The 21,332-nt window shown below is 40.8% G+C and overlaps 1 protein-coding gene across 1 annotated transcript in view; it reads right to left on the reverse strand.

Moving 5' to 3' along the window:
• LOC140194781 (uncharacterized) overlaps positions 1–17,441 on the reverse strand; it is a 146,347-nt gene extending 128,906 nt beyond the window's left edge. Inside the window, exons 1-3 of the mRNA XM_072252061.1 lie at positions 16,910–17,441; positions 8,696–8,767; positions 2,293–2,364 (exon numbers count right to left, since the gene is read on the reverse strand). Of these exons, the coding sequence (XP_072108162.1) occupies positions 2,293–2,364; positions 8,696–8,767; positions 16,910–17,250 (485 nt within the window). The 5' untranslated portion in view covers positions 17,251–17,441. The remainder of the gene's footprint in view (positions 1–2,292; positions 2,365–8,695; positions 8,768–16,909) is intronic.
• Between the last annotated feature and the right edge of the window lie 3,891 nt (positions 17,442–21,332).

The raw sequence follows: 21,332 nt of genomic DNA on the forward strand, positions 1-21,332 counted from the left end.
ATAGGCAAAGAACAATATGGTTTTGTAAAAGACAAAGGTACAAGAAACGCAATATTGATGTTAAGGATACTATCAGAATGAGCCATTCAAGTGCAAAAAGATTTGTTTGTTTGTTTTATCGACTACACAAAAGCATTTGATAAAGTGAAGCACAATAAGTTATTTGAAATATTACAGAAAACTCTAGATCTAGATTCGAAAGACCTTCACCTAATCAGAAACCTGTACTGGGAACAAACTGCCGCTGTAAGAATAGATGGAGAATTGAGTCAGTTTACAAAAATCAAGAGAGGCATTAGACAAAGGTGTGTTTTCTCCCCTGATTTATTTAATGTGTACAGTGAAACAATATTACAAAAATAAGAGACATCTTGGGAATCAAAGTTGGCGGTGAAAACATCAATAATTTCAGATATGCAGGTGACACTATGTTAATTGCAAGTACGGAGGAAGAACTACAAAACTTAATTGATATAATTGTTGAAGAAAGTGTAAAAATGGGTCTATCTATCAATTGCAAAAAGACAGAATGTACGGTGATATCCAAAAAGAAGGAGGATCCTATCTGCAGGCTGAGAATAAATGGGGAAGACATAAAACAAGTACAGAACTTTTGCTACTTAGGAAGCTGGGTGACATCAGATGGCAGGTGCAACTTGGACATCAAAAGAAGAATAGGGATGGCAAAAGACACCTTTACCAGAATGAAGAGTATACTGATCAATACTAAACTAGGCATAACAACCCGCTTCAGAGTACTGAAATGTTACGTTTATCCAGTTATGTTATATGGCTCAGAATGTTGGACAATATCTAGTAACATAAGGAAACGAATTGTAGCAGCAGAGATGTGGTTTTTGAGGAGGATGCAAAGAATATCATGGATGAAACGAATATCTAATGAGGATGTCATGAACAGAGCAAGCACAAAAAGAGAAATAATGTATGAGATCATGAAAAGGCAGCATAACTTCATTGGACATGTGATTAGGAAAAAGGAGTTAGAATGCACGGTAATCATGGGAAAGATTGAAGGGAAGAAAGCAAGAGGAAGACAAAGACAAATGATGATGGAGACAGCAGCCAGAGAACTGGAAATGAATACCAATGAATTGATCCACTTGACCCGAAACAGGAGTGTGTGGGCCATGGCAGTCAAAGCTCAAACTGGGCACGGCACCTGATGATGATGATGGGAACAGGCAAATAAGGACAGAAGGAATCCCTGCGAGCCAGCACGTGGATCCAGTGGCCCATTAGCATCTTTTTACATTAGTAAGAGTTTAAAAGTTATATTTAATTTCCCCAGCATTCAAATTCAGGACACTGTACTACAAATGGAATGTGGTAGCAATGCAGAATTAAAGACTTGGTTGTAACTTGCCAAACATAAAATCCTTTTGTTACTGCTCACAATTGAATTTACTGTAGTTTTTTAATGGTTCAATTTAATGTTAGAGAGTGAATACTGTATACAAACTGAATCTTACTCTTTGCAGACATTCACAAAACATAGTGGGAAATAAAACAGAAAAACCAACACCCCCTCCCCCTCCGTTGCACAAGCAGCAGCAAAGCATCAACCCGCCCCTTCCCCCATTTGTTCCAACAGAAAACATCAACCTCTCCATCACCCACCAAGCAACAGTAAGCCCCCAAAGACCATGATCAAAAACTACTGTCCATCCTGACACCTCTCCCTCCCTCTCACTAGGGAGAGAGAGATATCACTCCCACCACAGCTAGAGGGAAGGCCCACAATTCATTGTTTCATTATTACAGTCTGTAGCGTCCTTATTTCAAGTTCCCCCTACTCGAGAATCAGCAGACTCTCTCTTCACTATCATCATCAAGCTGTTAAGGATCATGAAGGATAAATACCTACCACAATGTATCTTCACACCTTCATTATTCATAGCTTCTTCTGGTATCACTGGAGAAAGAATCTATGATCTATTTACATCTTTAATCCTCATTCAGTTTCAAGTTTACTTGTTGCAACTAGTAAATCTAGCAATCTGGTTTGTTATTACTCAATGACTGTTAATGATCATTGATAATTAACCAAAGGGAGCTTAAACTGCAAAATAATTTCCCTCTTCCTACCTCATTTTGGAATGAAACAATCAATTCAAATGACTTATTTCATCAAAAAATCAATAAAACTCTGCTTGCTCTGAGCAAGTAGTTTTAGTGGCACAGATAGCCATTTTCATCTTGCTGAAAAGCAAAACCCAAAAATCACTATAGTTCATAAAGTATTAAAAGCAGTAAATAAATTGTGAGACTTACAAGTATTTCAATAGCGAGAGACCTTCAAAGGTATCTGGAATCAGATCCGTTAAACGATTTCCCTTTAAATTTCTGAAAGTTGATATATTTTAAAATAAGGTTCAAATTGTGTAAGATCATCAAGTTCAAGGTAAATTTATTACCAAAGTACATCTATGTCACCACATACAATGAGATTCACTTTCTGGTGGGCATTCACAGTAAACAGACGGAACAATAGAATCAATGAATACCTTGCACAACAGAGACGGACAAACAACCAATGTGCAAAAGACAACAAACTGTGCAAATACAAAATGAAAATTATAAATAAATAATATAGAGAACACAGAGTGCAGAGTCCTTAAAGCGAGTTCATAGGTTGTAGAATTAGTTCAGTGTCGGGGTGAGTGGAAGATATTCCCTCTGGTTCAGGAGCCTGATGGTTGAGGGGTAATAACTGCTCCTGAACGTGATGGTGTGAGTTAATGATCTTAAAAAATTACCTGTGCATTTACAGTTCCATTTCTGATCTTTGGCTCAACTATATTATTAAGTCATCATAGCTTAAAGGATGTGAAGTCAATGTGTGATAATTAACGGACAGGCAAAAAAAATTCAATTGCTAAACTCTATATTTTAGATTCTACCAATTTTACTGCTGGAAAATTGCAAAATTGCTATTTTGCAATTTACTTTAACAGGTTTGGCATTTTACTCATGAACCAGAAATTTAATTGGGGAAGCTCGAATCATCTCATACAAAAAATACTTGACAGAATGAGTAAGCCCAATTTCAGCCAATCTTCTGCCTAAGAGACAACTAAGAGATTCTCAACAAAGGTCTTTACAATGGAACTGTTATCACAAAGGCTAAATACATGATGATAGTAATTAGATATTTTACATAGGTAAACTAACTTTTATTTTTAAGATAAAATCCTTGCATTCCAGGAATTACAAAACCGACAATAATGAGATTTCTCAACGTGCATGAGACTAACGTAATTGCATGGAAGTTCATAGGAATTCCAACCATCTTCAAGACTAACACACTTATTACTGCTAATTACAGAATGGGGCAGTAATGTCTCAGATCAGGTGCACTGCATTCCAAAGGGGGAGGGGGGGGGCAGCCAAAGTCGTGGGTCATATTGGGACAGAAGTACGAAAAGAGTGGAGGTCCTGAAGAGAGAATAATGGAACATTAGAAAGTTTTTGACAAGAACAGGCTATTCAGCCCAACAAAGCTTGCCAAATTCCTATCCACATAATGTGTTGAAATAACTCTAGGGAGTTAGGTTGAAAGCTGAAACGCACAACCTCCAGGGTAGTAATTTCTGGACTGCTGCCTATACCACATGCCAGCGAGGTTAAGAATAGAATAACTGGTAGATGAATGTGTGGCTGAGGAATTGATGCAGGAGGCAGGGTCTGTGGATCATTGGGATCTCTTGTGTACAAAAAGGACGGGTTACACCTGAACCTGAGGAGAACCAATATCTTGGCAGGCAAATTCGCTAGGGATGTTGGTAAGGGTTTAAAATATTTGGCAAGTGTATGGGTATTGAAGTGATAGGACTGAGGATGGAACATTTGGTACACAAGTGGATACAGTGAGACTGTTAGGAAGAATAGGCTGATGCTAGGGCAGAATTGCAGTCAGTGGGATGAGAAGTGTAACATGGGGGCAAAATCAAAAAGGTTGATGAATACAGGACTGAATGTGTTATATTTGAATGCATGCAGTCTACAAAACAAGATGGAGGATCTTGTATTGCAGTTAGAGATTGGCGGCTATGATGTTGCAGCTATCACTGAGTCACACCTGAAAGAAGATCATAGTTAGATAAAAGTCCAAGGATGCACATTGTATAGAAAGGACAGGTAGGTAGGCAGAGGGGATGGGGTAGTTTTGTTGGTAAAAAGTGAGATCAAATCCTTAGAAAGAGGTGACATGGGATTGGAAGATGCAGAATCCTTGTGGGTAGAGTTAATAAACTGCAAGAGTCAAAAGACCTTGATGGGAGTTACTGTATCTACAGACATCCGAACATTAGGGATGATGTGGTATATAAATTACAATGGGAGATAGAAAAAGCATGTAATGAGGGGGCTATTCATGGAGAATTTCAATATGCTGGTATAGATTGGGAAAATCAGGTTGGTGCTGAATCCCACGAGTGGGAATTCCTAGACTATCTCTGAGATGATTTTTAGAGCAACTTGTGGTTGAGCCCAAGTGGGGAAAGGCAATTCTGGATTTGGTGTCAGGTAATGAACTAGATTTGATTAGGGAGATCAAAGTAAAGGAACCCTAAGGAGGCAGTGATCATAATATGACAGAATTCACCCTGCAGTTTGAGAGGGAGAAGCTAAGGTCAATTGTAAAAGTATTACAGCAGGGTAAAGGGAATTACAGAGGCATGTGAGAGGAGCTGGCCAAAGTTGGTTGGAAGGGAACACTAGAAGGGATGACAGCAAAAAAGTAATGGCTGGTGTTTTTGGGAGAAAGTCAGAAGGTGCAAGAAAGATACATCCCAAACAATGAAGAAGTATTCTAAAGGCAGAATGAGGCAACCGTAGCTGACAAAGGAAGTCGACAACCGCATAAAAGCAAAAGACAGAGCATATAATACAGAAAAAAATTTAGGGGAAGGCAGAGGATTGAGAAGCTTTTAAAAACCAATGGAAGACAACTAAAAAAGCCATATGGAGAGAGAAGTTGAAATATGAAGGAAAGCAATATCCAGTAATATAAAAGGATACACAACATTTTTCAGATATATAAGGAGTAAAAGAGAGATGCGAGTGAATATTGAACCATTGAAAAAGGACGCTGGAGAGGTAGTAATGGGGAACAAAGAAATGGCAGGTGAACGTAACAAGTACTTTGTGTCAGTCATCACTGTAGAACACACTAGCAGAAAGCCAGCAATGCAAGAGTGTCAGAGCTCAGAAGTAAGAGTCGTTGTCATTACTAAAGAGAAATGCCAGGAGGCAAAGAAGACCGCACGTGCCGGTCGTGCATGCAGCCTGGTACAGCCGTTCCGATCTATTCCTTTACTTTCTTCTTCTTACTTTTTAATTTACATTATTTTTTGTATTTTTTTCTCACGGTAACAAATCGAAGCTGCACCCTCTCTAATATGCTGGTAGAGAGAGTTTTAATTGGGTTTTCTTTAGCGCTGGAAATGGTTACATCCCGACACGCGGGACAGAAGCAAGGTTGCATTGTGTATTCCACGGACCAGCAAATTCCGGTTGGCTTATCGAACAGAGCGGCAGACACCCCTGCTGAAATCCGGAGGAAAACACACAGAGGGGGATCACAAAGCCGAGGAAAGAGGACCGGGTCGAGACAACAGAGACTTTTGGAGAAGAGGAGTTCGGTGGTGAATACCGTTCCGGCTGACCGGAAGTGCACCGAGAGCAGTAAGCGTACAGGAGTTGGGTGCTTACTGATCTGGTTAACGACGGATGGTGCAATCCGGGGTATATTACGATCGAGGAACGTGTTTGCAGACTGGATATTGAACTTTTTACTGTTGGACTTCGGTCACATTCCACCGTGATACAACACTTGGCGGCACGGGAGGTCGTTCCTGCCTGTGGCCATCGAACGTGCAGCTCCTCCCGTGGAGGGTCAGGCACTCTGAGCCAATAGACTGGTCCTGGACTTATTTTCCATCTGGCATAGTTTGCATTTTGTTGTTTGATTGTTTGTGGTTTTTGTATTGCTATATTTACGCTCTATTCTTGGTTGGTGCGGCTGTAACGAAACCAAATTTCCCCCGGGATTAATAAAGTATATCTATCTATCTATCTAAAGTGCTTCAGAAGCAGAAAAGCCTGAAGGAGTTAAGTCACCTGTAACTTACGGATACTACCCAAAGGTTCTGAAAGAGGTAGCAGAAGAGATTGTGGAGGCATTAGTAATGACTTTTCAAGAATCACTGGATTCTGGAATGGTTCCTAAGGACTGGAAAATTGCAAATGGCACTCCACTCCCTAAGAAAGAAGGAAGGCAGAAGAAAGGAAATTATTGGCCAGTTACCCTGACTTCAGTGGTAGAAAAGATTTTAGAATCTATTATTCAGGATATAATAGGCCAAAGTCAGCATGGTTTTCTAAAGGGAACATCTTGCCTGGCAAAGCTGCTGGAATTCTCTGAGGAATTAACAAGCAGGGTAGACAGAGGGAAGTCAGTGGATGTTGCTTATTTGGATTTTCAGAAGGCCTTTGACAAGGTACCTCGCACAGCTGCTTAACAAGATAAGAGTATTACAGGAAAGATTCTAGCATAGATAAAAGATTGGCTGACTGGCAGGAGGCAAAGAGTGGGAATAAAGGCGGTCTTTTCTTGTTGGCTGCCAGTGACTAGTGGTGTGTGACCCCAATTTGCCTACATCCTCCAACATCACTCCTATCAATATTGAGATGCATTGACTCCCAAACTATGATTACATACATTTAAAATCAAAGTCAGTCATTATCAAAGTACGTATGTATATTTTACCATATACTTTGAGATTCATTTTCTTTCAGGCATTTACAAGAAAATAAAGAAATCCTCATCTTGATATCTCACAGCTTCTTACTTTATTTTATTCCCTAGCTTTTGGTCTACCACGCTTTCAACATTTTCTCAATACAGTCATTATAAACTAACCTTTTGTCACCCCCATTGTCTCAATCTGATTTGGATCCACTGTTAAACCTTCTGTCTAAAGTGCTTATTGACAGAGTCCATGGAGGGGAGCATGTTATAGACCATAAGACATAGGAGCAGAATTAGGCCATCTAGCCCATCAGGTCTGCTTCGTCATTCAATCACGACTGATACTTTTTTTTCTATCTCCTCCTCAACCTCAGTTCCCGGCCTTCTCCCCATAACCTTTGATGTCATGTCCAATCAAGAACGTATCAATCTCTGCCTTAAATACACCCAATGACCTGGTCTTCACAGCTGCCTGTGGCAACAAATTCCACAAGTTCACCACCCTTTGGCTGAAGAAATTTCTCCGCATCGCTGTTTTGAAAAGGCGCCCCTCTATCCTGAGGCTGTGCCCTCTTGTCCTAGACTCTCCCACCATGGGAAACATCCTTTCCACATCTACTCTGTCTATGCCTTTCAACATTTGAAAGGTTTCATTGAGATCCCCGCTCATCCTTCTGAATTCCAGTGAGTACAGACCCAGATCCATCAAACATTCCTCGTATGATAACCCTTTCATTTCTGGAATCATCCTTGTGAACCTCCTCTGGACTCTGTCCAATGCCAGCACATCGTGTCTAAGATGAGGGGCCCAAAACTGTTCACAATACTCAAGGTGAGGCCTCACCAGTACCTTATAAAGCCTCAGCATCACATCCTTGCTCTTGTATTCTGGACCTCTTGAAATGAATGCTAACATGACGTTTGCCTTCCTCACCACCGACTCAACCTGCAAGTTAACCTTCAGGGTGTTCTGCACAAGGACTCCCAAGTCCCTCTGCATCTCAGATTCCTGGATTTTCTCCCTGTTTAGAAAATAGTCCGCACATTTATTTCTACTATCAAAGTGCATGACCATGCATTTCCAACATTGTATTTCATTTGCCACTTTCTTGCCCATTCTCTTAATCTCAGTCCTTCTGCATCCTACCTGTTTCCTCAACATGACCTGCCCCTCCACCAATCTTCATATCATCTGCAAACTTGGCAAAAAAACCATCTATTCTATCATCCAAATCATTTATATACAGCGTAAAAAGAAGCGGTCCCAACACCAACCCCTGCGGAACACCACTAGTCACTGGCAGCCCACCAGAAAAGGATCCTTTTATTCCCACTTGCTGCCTCCTACCAATCAGCCAATGCTTTAACCATGTTAGAAACTTTCCTGTAATACCATAACCTGTTAACTTGGTATGCAGCCTCATGTGTGGCACCTTGGTTAACGGCCTTCTGAAAGTCAAAATATACAACATCCACCGCATCCCCTTTATCTATCCTACTTGTAAGCTCCTCAAAGAATGCCAATAAGAATTATAAAGTGCTCTTGTAATGTTTTCTAAATTAAAGGTATGACTGGAATCCAAAATCTGAAACTCTGAGTGAGTGGTAAAAAGAGCAAAAAGATCACTAGGCTGAGAACAACAGAAAGCTTTATGACACAGAACGCATTGAAAAATGGAGTGATGCAAGGGTTAACACAATTCTCATTAACTGCTTATTGTGAGGATGGGAGAGTCAAGGCTCCTTCATGTACTTCAAAATAACCTATTTTGACATTTTGTTTTAATAAATAATCATAATGTTCTGTTGATCATGTGAAGATTTGTATTCAATTCTTTAGCTGCCAATTAAGCAAAGTTAAGGAACAATAAATAGAATATAATTTCTACTAAGTATAACATTATGAATCACAAGCATACTTACAGATATTCTACTCTTGGAAATAAAAGCCAGTTGTCTTTCCATATAAATGAAATGTTGTTATCTCGAAAATCCCTGAAGTGAAAATAAACACTGTAAAACATTATAGCACATTCTTTGCTTATTCATGAAGACAATTGCTAAAGAACATATTTTAATTAATTTTTCTCATGTTAGTAATCTCAATTATCCAAAGAGATTTCTCACATAATGTGCCTTTTTAGCCACGTAAGCCACACATGCATGCCAGGGTAACAATGTTTGTGAACTGAAACAATGTTTGTTCATGATCATAATAATTCAGCATTGCTGTCAAACTCAACCCTTTGTACATACGTTCATCCATGTACATGTATTTTCTGTAAAGATAGATAGTCATGAAGATCAAATATTCAAGTCAGTTTCCATTCTCCTCTTCACCCTAACTCACCCCAGTCTAGGACCATTCCAATATACTGTATTGCAATGCTCTATCATCACAAATGAAATGAGTTAATAGTGTTGATTTTTCTTTCTTTGGTTCATTATCACACTACTTGAATTTTCTATCTACCAGACCACCAAGTAATGAGATGTTTTTCAAAGATTTTGAGAATTTGTTTAATGTGGTCCAAAAAAAGTCTAAACAAAGCAAAACAAGCTATTGCTTATGGCTGTAATAGCAAGACTAAAGGCTTACAAACTCTGCCCCACACGCATCACAAAATTAAATGATAAATAAGTCGGTAATTCGGTTTATTATTGTCACATTTACCAAGGTACAGTGAAAAACTTGTCTTATATACCATTTGTACAGATCAATTCATTACATAATGCATTGAGATAGTAGAAAATAAAATGGCGGAATAAGGTGTTACAGTTAGAGAGAAAGCGCAGTGAAGATAGACAATAATGTACTAAGCCATAATGAGATAAATTTTGAGGACAAGTGCATCTTATTGTACTAGGGAACTGCCCCAGGATAGGAAGCCTTTCGGCAGGATAGAAGCCGTCATTGAACCTGATGATATGTGCTCCCAGGCCTTTGTATCTTCTGCCTGATGGGAGGGAAGATAAAAGAGTATATCCAGGGTAAAAGGGCATTTATTATACTTACCTAGGCAGCGAGAAGTATACAAAGTCCATGGAGGGGAGGCTAATTTCAATGATATGCTGAGCTGTATCTACAACTCTCTGCACTTTCTTGTGGTCACTAGCAGAGCAGTTGCCAAACCAAGCCATAATATGTCCAGCGAGAATGCAGCAATAAAAATCAGTGAGGGTCAAAGGGTAATGCCAAATTTCTTTTGTCTTCTGAGAAAGAAGAGGTGCAGGATACCTGATTGTACTGTACATACATTTTGTTTAATTTTTCCCATTCATGTCACTTCCATAGAAAACAACACAACTGCCTGAGTTTTGAGTGACTCGTGTTTTAGCTCCACTCTGACCCGAAAAACCATTCTTGCTTTCATCATTCTAAATCATTGAAATCAGTTAACTTGCCCAAAAGTTGTGGCTTAATTTGAAATAATGTTCATGATTAATTTTTCTCTATAAAAAGAAAAAGGATAAAAATAATAACCAGAGTGTAACAAAAAAAATGAATAAACAAAAGAAAGTACCAACAAAATAAAATCTGAGGAGGCAAAATTGGAAAATAATAAAATTAAAAGCATTTGAGCTGAATACAAGTGACACTTGTTACAAAATGAATTAATGGCATAAATACAAAAAAATTTGTATGATTTGATACCTGTTACAATTATGTAGTTGTAAGATGGGTAAGGCATGAAAATGTCCATGGTTCCATGATGCCATGATGAAGTCAAACTCAGGTTGGAGGAGCAACACTTCATATTCCATCTGGGTAACCTCCAACCTGATGGCATGAACGTCGATTTCTCCAACTTCTGGTAATTACTCCCCCTCCCCTCACTTTTTTCCATTCCCAATTCCAATTACCCTCTTGCTCCCTTCTCTTCTCCTTACCTTCCCATCACCTTCCTCTGATTCATCTCTTCCCTTCTTCCATGGTCCACTGTCCTTTCCCTTCAGATTCCTTCTTCTTCAGCACTTTACCTCTTGCACATGTCACCTTCCACCTTTTGACTTCAACCCATCTCTCCCACCCACCCACCTTCCTCCTCACCTGGTTTCACCTATCACCTGGAAGCTTGTACTCCTTCCCCTTCCTTTCCAAATCTGATGAAGACTCTCAGCCCAAAACATCAACTGTTTATTCCCTTCCATAGATGCTGCCTGATTTGCTAAGTTCCTCCAGCATTACGTGTGTGTTGTTCAAGATTTCCAGCATCTACAGAATCTCTTGGCTTTTGGAAGTGAGTATTCTGGGGTAATGGACATTCAGAAAATTAAGCAAAAACAATAAAAAGGAGTTATTTAGTAAGGAATAAGATCTGCACAGTAATGAGAAATCATCTTGGCTCTCATGATAAAGATGTGGAATAAATCTGAGTAGAGATAAGAAATCGCAAGGCAGTCGTCTCTGACTGGAGAAGCATACAGAGTCCCTCACAGTAGTTACAGTGAATGACAGTTCTAAGAGCACTGTGGGCATAGCTAGGTTTCAAAGATTGCAACAGTTCAAGAGGCAGCCCACCACTACCACCTTCTCAAGGGCAACCAGAAATGGGTAATTAAATGCTGGCTCAGCTGCCAAGCCCACATCCCTTGAAGAATGGGAAAATAAAATAAGCAATATCTCAGCACTCATGATAGTCTGAACAAATTCAACAAAAAAGCCCGTGTTAGTAACAGTTCTAGAAAAATCTCCACGCCAGCTAATGGCCAAAAATTGTAATGCCACAAACACAAAGAAATCATATATTTTAAAATAAACATAACACATTTCCATGAACAAATGGCATGAAAACAAACTATGATCATTCAACTCCAATGGAACATCTATTATGCCCAAGACAAATATGAACCCAATTGGTTGTGCTGTAATGAAAAGTGGAAACATTAAATTCAAGGGAAGGGAAAGCAGAGGATTTTCATTCAACTCTCATTTTCATTTAATAAAATTAGATGCCTATTAAGTACCTTTCTGTCACTTTGGTACAAATTGTAGTTTGGTTTCTAAGAAGAAAACTGAATCAGTATTTCTATAACTGCTAAGTAACTCCAAAGGTGTTGTACCATGGAACATGCCAGAATAATTCATGTCCAGGTAGACTAAGTCATTTCAGAACAATTGGACACTAGGAAACGATGCTACATGCCAGAAAATTGATTAGTATAATTCTAGATGAGAAATTATACAATTATTCTAGGAATTGAACAAGTATATGATTGTTCAAAAAGAACAATACAACTGTCGGACACTCAATTACCATTAGTGTTATCCTGTAAGCCAGTCAAATTTATTCAGTAGCCTTTGGTGTTTGTTAGGATTGCTCAGGGTCAGAATTTTAAAAGGTGATATAGAGATAATCTTCAAGTTTTTCAGAGCAATGAAATGCCTGGCCTAACTTTTCAAGAAATTACCCACATATGCAATTGTAGAGTCCTGTACACTTACATTCAGCATGCTAGTCTAAGAAGCCCTTTCAATCAGTGAATTAGGAACCCAGTCTCAAAGTCCTTAGGCATGCTATCACTCCTTCTCTACTTTCTTTGGTGGCCTCCAATATATTTCTTGGAATCACTTATGGTATTTACATGACAAGTAGGCAATAGAGCTTGTTTGATGTCGTTCTAAAACACAGACAGGTAACGGGACAGAAAAAGATGATTGATGAAGTGGCAGGTACAAGTTACCATGAGGCTGAGAGAAATACAATAGAAATGTCTGGAGTTGTTGTGTTTTCACAGTGAAACTGGGAGTTCAAAATCTTTTTTGGTCTTTTAAAATGTTTAATATCTCAGTAATAATAAACACAAAACTGTGGAATGCCTAAAGACCCTTATATTTACTGTCATCCTTGCCTAACTAGCATACCAGCATGGTTGATTCTTAACTGCCAAGTATCTTAGTAAACATTTGCATTGCTTGCAATATCCATATGACATGAAATAATAAATCTGTAATTTATAATATTTTATTAAAAGCCAAGTATGACGAAGGCACAAAATACCGTCAGCGGGACTACAAATATTATAGATAAAAGCATAATTTTCAGGAAATATTGACCTAAAAAGTAGAGGACAGCTTGTTTTCTAAATGTAAAAAGTTAGAAGCAATGGATTTTAATACAGATTTGGAAAGTTTGTGTGAAAGAAAATCATTAAAATGAAATGGACAGCAATGGAAACTGATCAAAATAGCTCATTCAATACCAATCTTTATTATCCAAAGGACTAAATGTGGATTTTAGTTACCCTACTTCTGGATGCAGGTACTCTCCAGGTTATGTAACTCATCTAGCGATTCAGCTTTACGTAAAAATATCATCACTTGTGTAAGTTTATAGCCATGCTTGTGCATAACCTGGTACAATCTGTAGTCTGTTGATATCAGCATATATAATAAGTTGATAATGAAGCAACTTGAAATATTGCTGTTGCAATTATGCCCAAAAGCAGATTGAAGTATTAAACAATCTCTGAAGCATTACTTGATATAGTGCCCTGATAGAAAAAAAGGAAAGCATTCATGTTTATGATTCTGTTTGTCAGATTGGAGGTCGGTGACAAGTCGTGTGCCTCAGGGATCTGTACTGGGTCCAATGCTGTTTGTCATATACATTAATGATCTGGATGATGGGGTGGAAAATTGGATTAGTAAGTATGCAGATGATACTAAGATAGGTGGAGTTGTGGATAATGAAGTAGGTTTTCAAAGCTTGCAGAGAGATTTAGGCCAGTTAGAAGAGTGGGCTGAAAGATGGCAGATGGAGTTTAATGCTGATAAATGTGAGGTGCTACATTTTGGTAAGACTAATCAAAATAGGACATACATGGTAAATCGTAGGGCATTGAAGAATGCAGTAGAACAGAGGGATCTAGGAATAATGGTGCATTGTTCCCTGAAGGTGGAATCTCATGTGGATAGGGTGGTGAAGAAAGCTTTTGGTATGCTGGTCTTTATAAATCAGAGCATTGAGTATAGGAGTTGGGATGTAATGTTGAAATTATACAAGGCATCGGTAAGGCCAAATTTGGAACATTGTGTACAGTTCTGGTCACCGAATTATAGGAAAGATGTCAACAAAATTGAGAGAGTACAGAGAAGATTTACTAGAATGTTACCTGGGTTTCATCTCCTAAGTTACAGAGAAAGGTTGAACAAATTGGGTCTTTATTCTTTGGAGCGTAGAAGGTTGAGAGGGGACTTGATAGAGGTATTTAAAATTATGAGGGGGATAGATAGAGTTGACGTGGATAGGCTTTTTCCATTGAGAGTAGGGGAGATTCAAGCAAGAGGACATGAGTTGAGAGTTAAAGGGCAAAAGTTTAGGGGTAACATGAGGGGGAACTTCTTTATTCAGAGAGTGGTAGCTGTGTGGAACGAACTTCCAGCAGAAGTGGTTGAGGCAGGTTCGAAGTTGTCATTTAAAGTTAAATTGGATAGCTATATGGACAGGAAAGGAATGGAGGGTTATGGGCTGAGTGCAGGTCGGTGGGACTAGGTGAGAGTAAGAGTTCAGCACGGACTAGAAGGGCCGAGATGGCCTGTTTCTGTGCTGCAATTGTTATATGGTTATGATGTGTGCTCTTGATTTAACCGTGTTCACTATGATTGGTTAAAGAACATGTGAAAAGCTCAGCACCATCGTAATTAGCACCTGCAGAGAAGAGGAGAAATCACACTCAAATAATTATAATCAACTCAAGCATTGAAGGAGATTTCTCTATATGAATGTCTGACTGCAGGACCTGGGTTAACATTGCCAATATTCAAGGTTAGTTTTGGCACCTCTTAATCTGTCAGTTGAAAAAAGAATTGTCAAGCTAAAGAGTACCCTTAAATATCTTTCTGAGTCTTGACAAAGCTCCAGGCACCCTGCATACTTAGACTCTTTTCTCATAGGTGCCACCAAACAAGGCCTCACTATTGCAACCAATAGATTAAAGAGGTTACTGCACCTTTCGGGACATTCACTCATGCTATCTGGTAATGGAAGGGAAGAATGGGAAAATTTTGAAGAAATTTTGAAATAAGCACAACCTAACTACAATGAGTACAGGTCATCAAAATCCGTCTTGACAGACATTAAGTCAATAACTTTGAAGGGGTTTGGAAAAAAACACGTAGCTTGAGGGAACAATTGGGGAAGTGGCCAATAAAGTTGAGCTGACATATCAATTTGAGAATGAAGCAAAAGGAAGCAACATCAAAATTTTGGCGGCATTCATCTTCAAAAGCCAAATTATGAGGATTTAATGGAACTGGATACTTTTTAAAAAATCACTGAAAACACCCAAGCAGATGATGCACCCTAGGCTGAAGCTCAAGATTCACAGTAAAAGACTTTGCTTTAGCATTCAGACATAGAGATGTGGATGGCAAAGTCTTCAGAAGTTGGACTCCATTGCTAGCAGGTTCATGGAAATCAACAGAATTATCCAAGTGTACAAGGCAGCTACTATAAGCTCTTCAATTAATCAACTATTCAATTACTCTGAAGTCCTGATAGTTGATTAATGTTTCTTGGATTCCTTTTAAGCTCATTTGGGCCCCATTTCCCATATTCCTTATAAACTCAGTAGGGCCCTATTTTCCACATTCTCTTTAAACTTACTGGGTTTACTAGAAAATGTATTGCATCACAACATTATGTCCTGAAAATAAAGTGAGTTAAAAGTATACTGGGTTACTAACAGGAATAACAACCATTGTCCAGAAAATCTGCCAGGCCAGCACTACCAAAATCCCAAGCATGCCAGATTAACAGTTTTAGTGTATGATTTAAAGAAGTCCTCCCTGAACAAGCTGTGAAGCCAGTCAGGACAATCCCCAACCCCATCGTCCTCTACTTTCTCAACTGATTAATCAGCCAGCATCCTTTCACCACCCCCTTGAAATAGCAAGCCATCACTACAAATTGATGTTAAATTACTTTCTAGTTCTTCTTTTGTCATTGCTGCTACAACATTTACTTATTCCATGATTTTTTCTTTCATTTTACTGCAGAGTGCAGTGCATTGTGCCTATGATAGGACAGAACTTAAAGTATTAATGGTGCATATAGCCCTTTCCTAGTAGTATCCAGAACAAAACAGTTCTGTGAGTTGAGCCTGAGGAGGCTAAGATCGGCTTTGGAGGGAGTAAAGGACAGATTTACCAGAATGATGCCCAAACTCCAAAGCTTTCAATGGCAAGGAGATATTCCACAAATGAATGCATTTCCATGGAAGGAAGGTTGGCTAGCTTTCAAGAGATTAAGCAGAACTCATAGTACAGACAGAAACAAGAGAAAACCTGCAGATGCTGGAAAATCTGGAGGAACTCAGGGGGCCAGGCAGCATCTATACAAAAAAGTACAGCTGACGTTTCGGGCCGAAACCCTTCAGCAGGACTGTGTAAAGAGAAACTGTTTTCATTGGTTTGAAATTTTAAGCAGTAATTAGCAATGTGGTTAGGAGTGTCCTGAAGCATTCTCCACTTGCCTGGTTGAGTGCAACTCCTACACCTCCCAAGAAGTTTGATGCCATTCAAGACAAAAAGAGATTGCTACCCCCCTGTGGTTGTATCACAGTGGCTGCAGTGTACACAATTTACAAAATGCATTGCATTTACTCATTCTGACTAATCTGACAGCCTGTCCCAAATCTCTAATTCCTACACCAAAGGCAGTGGGGGTAAGAAAAAACTGCTGCTTGCAGATTCATCTCCAAGTCTCACATTGTCCTGACTTGGAAATATATATTGTTGTTCCTTCATTGTTGCTTCGGATAAGTCTACAAACTTCCTAAGTGGGGAAGTCAAGAACAGTCACTTTGGATTGCCAGAGCCCTTACCTTGAAGGCAATCCCACTGTCCTAATATGAGAATCTTTGCTGTTTACTATTCTGCAATACAGCTCGCTATACCAATTGAGAAAGTATTCACAAATCGTGCATCTGTATTTTAATTCACCTTCATCTTGCATCACCTGCCACCTAAAAAGTATTATGGGAAAGTGTGTCCTGATGAAAGGGGAATGGTTGGGAGGCATAGCCTCGTGTCCAGGTGGAAACAAATATTCGCTGTTAGATATAAAAGAAACTTAAATATCCCGGTTATTTAGAAATTGCCAAAAGGGAAAAGGAACAATTATTAACACGTACAATACAGTGAATGGCGTCATGACATTGCCGGACATGGTGCCTCTGATCCCTGTGGGCACTTGCGTGAGGGTGCCCGTGGCGTTCCAGTTGCTGCTCGCCGTCGTCGCGGCCGACTCGGAGCTGGAAGAGAACCCGCCGTGGGCGTGCGAGCCCAGCGGCATCTCCGGGTGGCAGGAGAGGATGTTGATATAGCAGTGGCACATAGGCGGGCAGGCGGCGGGCTGCTCGGCCTCCCACGAGCCGTTGTGGTGCAGCATCACCTTCGGCCTCTTGGGCTCCATGCAGCCCGAGAGCACCAAGAGGCACGAAGCTAGGGTCACGAAGCCAAAGCCGCCCACCATCTTACTCACTCCTCATGGCCCCAGTCACTGAAATAAAACATAAATAAAGATCCCGGCCCCCCCTCTTGGGGCGGGGCAGCGCGGCTCGCCGTCTTCCCTCGGTTTTTCCCCCACCCCCGCGGACGCTGGCTGCTGCTGTCACTGGATCAATGGAGCCCAGCCGTAATCATGGTGAATTGGGCTACAGGCGCCTCCCTGACCCCGGGGTCCCAGCACCGAGCGCCAGCGCACACCCCTTTGTTCGGGAGGCTCGTCGCTTAGCTACGAGCATCGCGTCATCAAAACAAAGGGAACCCCCTGACGTTGAGCTCCAGCCACGTGCGCTCCTCCTCGTTCCAAGGCTGGGACCGCGTTGGATTTAGGTGCGAAATTACGCTTTACAGATTAAACATAGTTGCCTTACAACTGCAGCGCTGGATGGCCTCCGAAGATGTATTTATTTTGACTACTCATCATCAGCTCTGATGAGTTTTCTTGTCCTGAATGTGTTTCTCTCCCGGTGAATTCAGTGTAACCTGATGAATGCTTCACGCAATTTATTATGTTTTTGCTTCGAATTTCCAGCGTCTGGAGTGTTTACTCTCTTTCTCTCTCGCTACACTCTGCATATTGAGATTAAAATTAAAAGGAAAATATTTCTACTAATCTAGTGCTCTTCTGTAAATGAAGTTTCTCGAGACAGGAGACATAAGAGTCTGCAAATGCTGGTGGAGGAATTCCGTGGATCAAGCATCTATGAGAGAAAGGATTTGTCGATGCGTCACATTGAAACCCAGTGTAGATCCTAAACATTGACGATTCCATTCCTCCCACAGATGCAGCTGACTCCACTGAGTTCATGCAGCACATTGTTACCCAAAAGTTGGACAACGTCCTATTTTACAGAGGTACGGGAGTCGATATGGGGTTGGGGAGTTATCACCTTAAGGACATAGTGGCTGACATCTCCAAATTCCTAGACCCAGGTCACAGCACCCCCTCTAACAAACGAATCCTTGACTTGCTGAACAACAGACCACAGTCAGTAAGGAAAGGCAGCAACGCTTTCCGCCTTGTTTAACTATAACGCTGATGTCCCACAGGGCTGCATCCGGACCCCTTACTTTTATTCACTCGCGATTGCATTGCCAGAATCTGCTCTAATTCCATCCATAAGTTCGCAGATGGGACTGTAGGGTGATGTAGTAGGTGGAAATAATGCTTAACTGAGTTGGGGTTCACTTTAAGAGGCTGGTCTGACGTGATGACATAATGACGTGAAGTTTTTTAAACCGCACTTTATGCTCTACGTTTGGTTTACAATAAAGGAGTTTTTACGTTTTCCCTTAAACTTAAAACGCCTCTGCCGTTTTATTTACGAAACCCTACAACACCACCTTAGTGGGCTGCAGCTCGCACAACAAGCAAACAGAAGCTGGAAGAGAAAACCAAGGAACATGGTGTGAAGAGAATAAACTTTCTCTCAATGTCAACAAAAAAGCCGGTCATTGACTTCAGGAAGTGGGGCAGAGTACATTTCCCTGTATGTTTCAATGGTGTTGAGGTGGAGATACCAGGCCTGCACAGGTAGGCACCTCTCATTCACCACCCAATGAACAGGAGTCACCTCCCTGCCACTCGTTCCCAACTCATCGCCTGCAACCTATTTAAACCCAGCTCTTGTCTACAGTCGAGAAAATCTGCAGTAGTTGCTGGAAATCCGAGCAACACACATAAAATGCTGGAGGAAATAACAGTAATTGCCCTCCCTCCCTTCACCATTCCCAATCCTGTTTCCCTCTGTCATCTCCTTACCCACTCATCACCTCCATCTGGTGTTCCTCCCCCTTCCCTTTCTTCCATGGTCTTCTGCCCTCTCCTATCAGATTCCCCTTTCTCCAGCCCTTTATCTCTTTCACCTATCAGCTTCCCTGCTCTTCTTTACTTCACCTCTCCTTCTCAACCAGTTTTACCTATCACCTACCACCTTAAACTTCTTCCTCCTCTCCCCCGCCTTCTTGGTCTAACTTCTCATCATTTTTTTTCCAGTGCTGATGAAGGGTCTCAGCCCGAAACGTCAACTGTTTACTCTTTTCCACAGATGCTGCCTGACTTGCTGAATTCCTCCAGCATTTTGTGTGTGTTGCTCTCATCCACAGTCCTTGTTCACCCATCGGACCAGCCAGCCTCAGCCAGATGCTCCAAGCCTTCAGTTACTTTGTTAGTTTAGTATCAGTTCTCGCTTGCTTTGTAGCCCCTCGTGGTGTGTTACTTTGCGGTTTATTATTCCTGTTGGGTGCAGTCTTTCATTGATTCTATTGTGTTTCTTGTATTTACTGTGATTGCCCACAAGGAAATGAATCTCGGGGTTGTATACGGTGACATATGTACTCTGATAACAAATTTAATTTGAACTTTGAAGTATTCAGCGTTAAAATCATCATTCACGGCTGAGCCGTTTCCACGGCTCTGTGTTTGGGTCAAGCCTTGACTGAATTACTGTTCAGCTTGACCATGCAGTGCAGTTTGCCAGTCAGCTGGAGGGTTCCCCTGACACACTCCAGGTGGAGTGGTGGGTTGAATTGACCGGTGGGGACTCAAGTTTCCGCCACCTGCGTTTGGAAATAATGGTGATGTCTGACGCCACGCTGAGCTGTAGCTTGACCAACTGATTGTTGGTAAATACATTGACGTAGCATCTCCTGGGGACAAAGTCAACTTTGAATATGACCTTTAAATTCCGTGTGGGTTTTGATTGTCTTCGAAACTTCTTGTCCTTGTGTTCCACTGGCCTTGAACTCAGTGAAGGATGGCTAAAGCCTTCTTTGTAACCACAGTGATAGCGTTTCCCGCATATGTGTTTCTTGTATTGGCAGTTTTTTTTTGCATAATGCCACACTCCACAGTTCCAACAAGCTGTGTCTGGCCGGTTCGAGGCTTGCTGAGATGATGATTTCTGAGCCACTGGACACTGCGTTGACCTTGGTCTGTTCGACCGGGTTGGATCGTTTTTCGGGCTGGCGTCCTGGAGCGACAGCTTGTAGAGTCGTATCAGGGTCTTGCTCCAGTCTGGCCAGGAGCTGTTTGTGAATGTCTGCATTGCCCGGTGCCTGACGTCTGCAAATAAAAAATCAGGTATTTGAACTGAGATTCAGTCGTGTTACCCAGCATGAACATTTCACGTTCGCTATTGCCCAGACCATCACATGTGAGAAAGTTATTGACAATGAGCTTTAGGCAGCGGTGGCCAACACTGAAGGGAACTGCCTGTTCTCCAAAAATGCTTGTAGCTGTCAGGCAGTTTCATCAAACGATAGGTCCTGCGGGTTCTTAAGCAGAATGAAGTTGAAATAGTGTTCATATTCAGCAGTACCCAATTTTCGGAGCGAAGTCCGTGTTTTCCGGGTGTCACTTTGACTGATGAACTTGACACTGATGACATCTTCGTCGTGGTTAAACCGTGATTCAAACGTAATTCCGGAAGTGACATTGAGCTGCAAATTGGAACAACTGACTCACATGAGTGTTAGACTTCCACGTTGTTGGATGTTCTGATAACCCTGCTGGTCAAAGTTTCGAGTGACTTCAGGTGTGGGTCTCAAACTAAAGTTTTAGCTGTTGTAAAATTGCGCGTAACTCTTCTGCTGAAATTACCGTGCCAATATAGTACTGTAACTACTGACGAGGTCTGAAGCCAGACAATAGAACAAGCTGGAATGTGAAATAACCCTTTATTCGATAAAATTACACCCATCTCAAAGTCACTCCCCAGTACAACTCTTTAAATGGTTACCCTAGGACAACTGAGTCTTTGACTGGGACAACGTCCAGTCAGTGAAAGCTAACCTGGGGTTGGTTTCAGTTGACCACTAGGTGCTGACTGTTTAGGCTCACCGTAATAGTTTGCAGTCATCAGGCTCCTGGGTCGCCTCATTGCTAAACTGACTCGGTGGCTGTGTACTCACTTTCGGTGACTCTAGTTCATGTTCTGTGTATTAATTGTTTACTTTTTTATTGTTTGCACAATTTGTTATTTTTGCGCGCATTGGATGCTTGATTGTCTGGTGTTGTTCAAAGTAAATTTATTATGAAAGTACATATGT

This window comes from Mobula birostris, chromosome 3 (assembly GCF_030028105.1).
Source record: "Mobula birostris isolate sMobBir1 chromosome 3, sMobBir1.hap1, whole genome shotgun sequence".
Lineage (NCBI taxonomy): Eukaryota > Metazoa > Chordata > Chondrichthyes > Myliobatiformes > Myliobatidae > Mobula > Mobula birostris.